The sequence below is a fragment of the Nanorana parkeri genome, unplaced genomic scaffold, assembly GCF_000935625.1.
Source record: "Nanorana parkeri isolate BGI_ZX_2015 unplaced genomic scaffold, ASM93562v1 scaffold978, whole genome shotgun sequence".
Taxonomy (NCBI): Eukaryota; Metazoa; Chordata; class Amphibia; order Anura; family Dicroglossidae; genus Nanorana; species Nanorana parkeri.
The window spans coordinates 438,288-446,456 of NW_017307246.1; the positions used below are offsets into that span (position 1 = coordinate 438,288).

The window sequence follows — 8,169 nt, forward strand, 5'->3', positions numbered from 1 at the left end:
CTGTACCGTTACATTAGTTTAATAGCATGTGTCGAAGGGCTTTGGACTTGTTTAAACGGGCATGTGCAGCTTCCTATCCAAATCCTCAAGCATGCAATTAGAGAAAATAATAATTAGAGAGACATTTTTGAGATCATTAATTTGGTGACAATTGCATTTGTCCTGAAGTTGACTTCCTTCTGACCTGCTTCTGATCTGCATTTGAGTTCCTTCTAAGCTGCATCAACCTACTTTGGACTGGTTTTATTTATATTGGGATCTGTTTTCAGTAAACATGATTTCTCCTGTTCTTTATATGGTAAATTCAGGTGTTTTATTAGTAATTCAACTTAATTAATGTACACAATATCAGCATTTCTCTAGGCACCCTACAGTGAATATTTATCCATTCCCACCTGACATTTGAAATAATGATCACACTTTAAACTCAATGTAGATGTAGTGTCTTGGCCATTACGCTCTAACTCATAAATGTGGATATCTGAAGCATATACTATGCAAAGTCTATTTGTGCCCTAACTCTCTTCCAGCTGGTCAGATTCCGTTCACTGCCTTATTTTAATATCACCTCATCTTCCCATTGGCACTGACTGTGCAGCTGCCTAGTGATTTCTGAATGACAAGCTTTGAGTTCATTTAAAGTGTGAAGAACCTATCATGAATCAGAGACTGATAGCACAAAATGCAAACATAATGGCACCTTATTTTAAATACATCACTGCCACTGTGGCCTGCTAGGCATGGTGATTTAATGGAAAAAGAAAAAAAAAGAGCCAGCTTTTCTTTCAACAAATTCATTGCCCTTCTGATGAAGAAAAGGTTAGGTTTGAAAAAGATATATCAAGTTCCACAACGCTAAGAGATATAAATTATTTAAATTACTTTTTCACTGCTGGGAAGCACCACATCATTGCATAATGTATAGCGACAGAAGAACGTTTTTTTAAAGGATTCTGAATGTATAATTCGCATTTTACTGAAAACGAAAACAAAATAAAACTTAAAATGTTCTGATTTCTACAAAATGTAAGTCCATTTTATGTTTAAATATGACTTAAACCTAAACTGCTCTTTACAAAAGTACTTTACAGATGTCACATATCTATTTAAAGCTAAAGGTTTATTCTTAGCAATTTCCACAAATTAAAAAACAAATTCTCAATCCAAAGGTCTAAAACAAGGTCTATGTTTACAGTAGAAATATGTCTAAAAACCTATGTTTTGCCTTAAAAAAAACTAAACTATATTTTCCACAAACCACCACCCCCCACCACCACTACTCTTAACTGTCAGCGAACATTCCTTCTCCTCTGCGGCTGCCAGAATACAATTGTACACTGTACACAGCAGCACAGCCCTGTGCTCTGTATTTAAAATTCTGCTCAGAAATGGTGAGCACTCACTGTTAAGGAGCACTCACTGTTAAGGACCGCTTCTCATTGGTCAGAATCGCTTGCCATTGGTCAGCACAGTCAGGTAACTATGCTGATCAATGAGTGCTTGGCCCAGAGTGTGGCTTTAAAGGTAATGTAGAGTATTTTGTATAATGTATTCTTTTTATACCAGGTAACCATGTTCAGGCATAGGAACATCATAAAAAATATACAATCACCGGCCACTTTATTAGGTACACCTTGCTAGTACTGGGTTGGACCCTCTTTTGCCTTCAGAACTGCCTTAATTCTTTGTGACATAGATTCAATAAGGTGTTGGAAACATTCCTCAGAGATTTTGGTCCATATTGACATGATAGCATCACACAGTTGCTGCGGATTTGTCAGCTGCACATCCATGATGCTAATCTCCCGTTCCACCACATGCCAAAGGTGCTCTATTGGATTGAGATCTGGTGACTGTAGAGACCATTGGAGTACAGTGAACTCATTGTCATGTTCAAGAATCCAGTTTGAGATGATGTGAGCTTTGTGACATGGTGCATTATCCTGCTGGAAGTAGCCATCAGAAGATGGGTACACTGTAGTCATAAACGGATGGACATGGTCAGCAACAATACTCAGGTAGGCCGTGGCGTTCAAGCAATGCTCAATTGGTACTAAGGGGCCCAAAGTGTTCCAAGAAAATATCCCCCACACCATTACACCACCACCAGCCTGAACCATTGATACTGTACAAGGCAGGATGGGTACATGCTTTCATGTTGTTTACACCAAATTCTGATCCTACCATCTGAAGATTGAAGCTGAAATCGAGGCTCAACAGACCAGGCAATCTTCTATTGTCCAATTTTGACAATATGGACAATAGAGCCTGTGTGAATTGTAGCCTCCATTTCCTGTTCTTAGCTAACAGGAGTGGCACCCGGTGTGGTCTTCTGCTGCTGTAGCCCATCTGATTCAAGGTTCGACGTGTTGTGCTTTCAGAGATGGTATTCTGTATACATTAGTTGTAACGAGTGGTTATTTGAGTTACTGTTTCTTTTCTATCATCTCGAACCAGTCTGCCCACTCTCCTCTGACCTCCGACACTGTAATAAACTTACCTCCGCTCGATCCGGCTCCACCCACTCCAGCGGCATCGCCTCGATCCTTCTCTGTCACGTTGGCAGTTACATACCGCTCCTACCCGCTCATGCCGGCTGTCAGATAAAACAGCTGGGCTCTCGATTTCTTGGCGTCCTAGTGTTGTTGGGGACGCTGAGCAATCGTCCCCTCCGTCACTATACCGCTCTCCATCCTTAATATTTGCTGCTTCCACTCCTCTCTCTATTATTGCTGGATGTCACTGCTGGGGGAAAATCATCTGAAGAGTTCCACACTGGGGATGTCCACTCAAAGAGCTGGGAAGCTGCTGCTGCACCTAGACCACCAAATCGCAAGTATGCCCACAGCTCATGTGAAGGTGTTATGGGTTCAAGTTGCATAACTACAAATCGCAGCTGCCACTCATTATAATGGGACACGTCATTTTTATTCCGCAAGCATGATTAATTTCCCTTTGTGTTACAATTGTTTTTCTCTGTTGCAACAATAGACTGGTTTGATTGAAGTGCTGTTGTACTACAAATCTCATCTGCTAATTACTACCGTAGGGAGTGTAACACTTGCTATGCAAGCAGGATTCCATCATATTATCATATTACACTTGCTCAACTCTATGGCAGTAATAGACTATTGATTGATGTGTGTGAACTACAAGTACTTAATACCGCTTGCATTGCGTAGTTAGGAATATCCGAGGGAGGTCAGTAATTACTAAAACTGTGCCTATCACTGCTTCAAGTAACTACACTGTATGAGTTAAGCTGTGCAAGAATATTGAACTGCAGATTCCTGCTACATCCTGACCACATATTAACCTATAGGTAGTATTTCCTGGTATATTCTTTTCCTTATAAGTTTATCAGTTGAAATATAATTGGGTCCAGGGAGTTGCCTGCATGAGGTAATGCAGCAATAAATTGTGCATGACTCAATTACGTATTATTCTCCACGGTGTGTATGATGTTCCACAGTTCATACGATCGCTCTCATTCACCATAGAGCATATGTTGTAGAATTGTACCTGAATCACCGTTATCCCAGTTCATGGTATAACCGAATTGTATCATTCACGGCAAGATACATTGTCTAGCCCAGGGGTAGGCAACCTTGGCTCTCGAGCTGTGCTGAAACTACAAACTTGCATAAGCGTTACAGACATCAACAAGGCATTTTCGTCCACACAACTTCCGCTCACTGGATATTTTCCTTTTTTCGGGCCATTCTCTGTAAACCCTAGAGGTGGTTGTGTGTTACAATTCCAGTAGATCAGCAGTTTTTGAAATACTCAGACCAGCCCATTTGGCACAAACAGCCATGCCACATTCAAAGTCATTCAAATCCCCTTTCTTCCCCATTCTGATGCTCGGTTTAGATGCCTAAATGCATTGAGTTGCTGCCGTGTGATTGGCTGATTAGCAATTTGTGTAACCAAGCAATTTAACAGGTGTACCTAATAAAGTGGCCGGTAAGTGTATATAATTGAGATATATTATAAATATATGTGTAATATATAAATAGGTGTACATGAATATTAAATATTTATGTTTTCCAGTCAGTAGGTGGAGCTGTAGGCTCACTTTCCCATGTTTAGCAAACTAATCCTTGATGAAAGCCACCTGTTTACAAAGCTGAGTGAGCCAGAGGAGTGACTTGTCTCCCTTCTCTTACTGCTCTGCATAGCTCCAGAGTTTTAATTAGAGAGAGAGTTTGAAAAGCAACAGCTATTGCTGTGTTTTCTCTTTATTAAACTCATAATGCACTGCAAAACCAGTGTCATGGGTGCATTCTGCATTAAAATAAAATTGAAATTTGTAAAAAATAAAATTGCCCTAAAATCATTACAGTTTACCTTGAACTGGTGTAAAATAAAAAGACAATATATGACAAAGTAAGGATTGCAGGAGGAATGGTAGTGTGAACTTACATTTGCTTAGAAATGCTTCCCCAGGAACAGAGATGTAAGACTGTCCTTCAGATGGAAATCGGTAGTGTGGCAAACTCAAAGCCTGAGGCACCTTCACCATGGAGTAATCTGCAAGTTAGCACATGACAGTGAATACATTTCTACACTCCATAAAGTGGATATGTATTAATATTCAATGCAAACCATACTATGAACATCTTTTCTCATTCTGTAAGGTTGCAACTTCTTGTTTGGTTGCACTACTGAACTAGTTCCTAATCTGAATGGTCTAGGTGTGGATTCATTGGAAAAGTAGAAAATATGGCCTTACAACTAACTGATCCTAATAATTCCCTGAGTAGAAAATCTTAAAGTGCCCATAGATGACAATCACCTAATCATGTCTTTTTTGCCAGATAAGGCGACAGACATTGTCTACAGGGCAGCATACAGTAGCCCTAACTGAGCATTCTTGGGAAAGTGATTGCTCAGGTTAAAAAAAAGAAAGAAAACCTGCCTGATTGCCATTGTTTCCTATGGCTCTGAGACTGTCTACTGACTCCCCCTCCCTCCTTCATTCTCCTAAATATAAGCGCTTATGGGACTATAGTGCTTCTGGTCCAGGAGGAGTACAACATACTTCCTTTGCAAAGTGAATTTTCCCTTAGCTTAATGATTGAAGTGGAAATATGTTGACTAGGGATGAGCCTGAGGTTTGGGTCAACCATGAGTTTGCCCCGAACCCAGTCTGTTCACAGGCAAAATGGCCAGATTTGTCCAGGTCACCCACCCTCCCATGCCTCCAGCTGATGCAGTTGGAAGTGATTCATTTAGCAGTGGTACTAGCACAACTAAATGATAGGTTACCCCTGTCTTATTTCATATTGCAAACAAGCTGACAGGGTTCCCAGGTGGACATCATTAACCGAATATCGCCATGACCATATTTGGTCAATGACCTCACCCAGCTTCTCCGGCCAATTTTTTTTAACATGCAGCAGCCAGCTGAGGGCAGACATCTGCAATGGGAGTAGCTACAGGGCAACAGCATCATTGCAGCGTGTCATTGGGGGGGTCACTCATCATGATTGTTGCTGGATCTACGTTGCTGGATGATGTAACTGATATTAAATTTACCAAGGGGGCATTGTTATTTTTTTTTGCAAAGGACTTTTTCTATGATGTCTTTGTTTTTATTTGCTTTTACATTTTTTTGTGAATGAGTATCAAATGGTATTACTTACTCATTTGCGTAAGGTGAGGGCTGGATATCCCCTGGGCTGGGTCATTAAGCGGCAGTAGTTCTTTTATAAATGTCACTTTTGCAGGAGTGCATCGTACAGGTGCACAACTTTACATGATCACAGGCAGGTTTAAGACATGCCCCAATGTTCGGCATGTTATTTAAAAGATGTGTATTTTTAATACGAGTATTACCCATTAGGCCAATTACACCCTACATGCAAGGATGTGCCAGGATGTAAACAAATTTCTGGCCAAATCGTTTTTACATGCTGCGGAGGATACTGCAAACACCCCCTTGCCCACCACCCCCAGCGTCATGTGTTCCAGGCTGATTTTCCCTCCTGGGTGTCTGGGACCTCCATGGTGTGTATCAGGGTGCAAAGCAGCAGTAGATGATTGAAGAATGAACCCAGAAGATATCAGCCCCCTGTGATACCAATAAAGTTAAAGTAAAAAAAAAAAACGTAAAAAAATGAAAGATTCATTAAAATAAATAAAATATTAGATTGCACGTAGTATACGTATGATTGCATACGTACACTTTGGGTGCGCACCCATAGATGTGCACAATTTTAAGGGTTGACATGTGTATATATTTACTTGAAACAATGTCATCTTATAAAATCCAAAAATAGTTTTTTATATTATGTTTGTGTGCACTAGAATTAATTTGAGAGTATTTATTACTAAAAAAAATAGATTTGATAAGCAGTAACACAAATATCTTGTGACGAAAAACTCCAACTGCCATCATTTTACTTTATAAATCTCCTTGTATATGATTACGTAATCTTTGCGTATGTGTACATGCTTTACTCCTTCAGTATAATAAATAAATCAACCCCAATGTGGGATAGTTAGACTGGACATGCACATCTAATCAGTTCCTGATTTCAATGGCCAGTTTTAGATTCTTGTCCACTGTCATACATATGGCTGTCTTTATCTTGATATTTTGCCCACATAAAAAGTAATGCACAACAGACAAGCAGTAAGGAAAACACGACACAAGCAGAATGGAAAAAAGAAGCAACTATCTACATGTGGCCTCATTTTTAGGTTTGGTGCACACAGGTGCTTAATAGAAACAACGTATCTGGCATCTGTATGAAATCTACTTTGTTGGCTTCTGTGGCTTTCCCAAACAGAAGCCCTTTGAATGAGGACTACTAGCGTAAAATTACTTTATGGAGCATGTTTATAAAGTAGTGAATATGACATTCACTGCAGTTGAATCTTCCAGGGGCATTTTTTTTAATGACTGTGATGAATTCCCCACCAGTAAATGATTGGTAAATATCACATTCACTGCTTCATAAATATTCTCCTATGTATTCATATGGCACAGCTGAACAAAAAGTGCCAGAATCAACTGATGCGTATCGGCCCCTGGAAAACTAGCATTATAAACATTACTGCCTATAAATGAATGTTAACCTGTGCGCATCTAATTCTGCCAAACTGCAGTTCTCTCTAACAAATATACCATATGTTTGTCAGCATTTCATTTATATATTACTGCCTAAAATAGGGAGGAAAGTAGAAATAATAAAGGAGTGAAAATAAAAATGGTATTGCTGTGCAAAATTCATCCAGCAGAATAAACATTCACTTATTATGTTGCTTTGTACACTACTCTCAGTTCTAGGCTATATAAGCAGAATAAATTGGTAAAATCCTGCGATCTGTATTTCTTTTGGCAATTGTTTTCACGTAGTTCTATTCCGCTAATGGATGTTATACTCTACATTGTCTTCATTACTATTCTTACTGTGCAGGTAGTTACATTCTTGCAATGTGAAAATAATGATACAATTATTAATATACCCGTGAGCCATTTTTTTTCTTTTATCTTGCTGTTTACTTACTTCTCCGACCAATAATATAATATTTTGGAGCTGTGTATCTGAGTACAAACAGTTTGCTTACACTAAAGGCTCTTTAATGTTAGTTTATTATGCTTAATAACAGACAGTCTATTTTCCATGCTTTCTTCCAGCCAATGAATGATACAGCAACAAAGACCATTATATTTTCACACACTAAATGACCATCGTTCTATTTTTCCCACACATTTACTGGAACATTGTGTGACACGGTCCTGTGCTCCTTGTATCTGAACATCAAACATCACTTCGCATATTTACTGAACTTCAAAGGAAATGGTTATACACATGTGTGCTTCAACTCTATATATAATCTTTAGCTACAAATTTAATTATGCCTTTCTACATTCTTCTGCAGAAAAGGAACACATGTCATCACTGTAAAGTGTACAATAAAGAGACCTTTTTATATCTGCAACTTAGAAAGTTATTTTAGTCCCCAATGAAAAAAAAAATGTTTGAATGATGTTCTTTATCTTATACCCAGTAAACTAAACAGATTAAAATATTGTAACAATACTTTATATTTGAACACTTAATTCCCTGGAAGCACCACTCAATCAATAGATGCCCGATAACTTGGGTGCAATCTAACCATGGGGAGTTTTAGAAGAATTTTGGCGGGGTGGGGGGA

General features: G+C 39.0%; 1 protein-coding gene across 1 annotated transcript in view; it reads right to left on the reverse strand.

Annotated features, from left to right (window-relative positions):
• ADGRD1 (adhesion G protein-coupled receptor D1) overlaps positions 1 to 8,169 on the reverse strand; it is a 486,234-nt gene that overhangs the window by 367,006 nt on the left and 111,059 nt on the right. Inside the window, exon 15 of the mRNA XM_018566815.1 lies at positions 4,426 to 4,533. Coding sequence (XP_018422317.1) covers positions 4,426 to 4,533 — 108 coding nt within the window. The remainder of the gene's footprint in view (positions 1 to 4,425; positions 4,534 to 8,169) is intronic.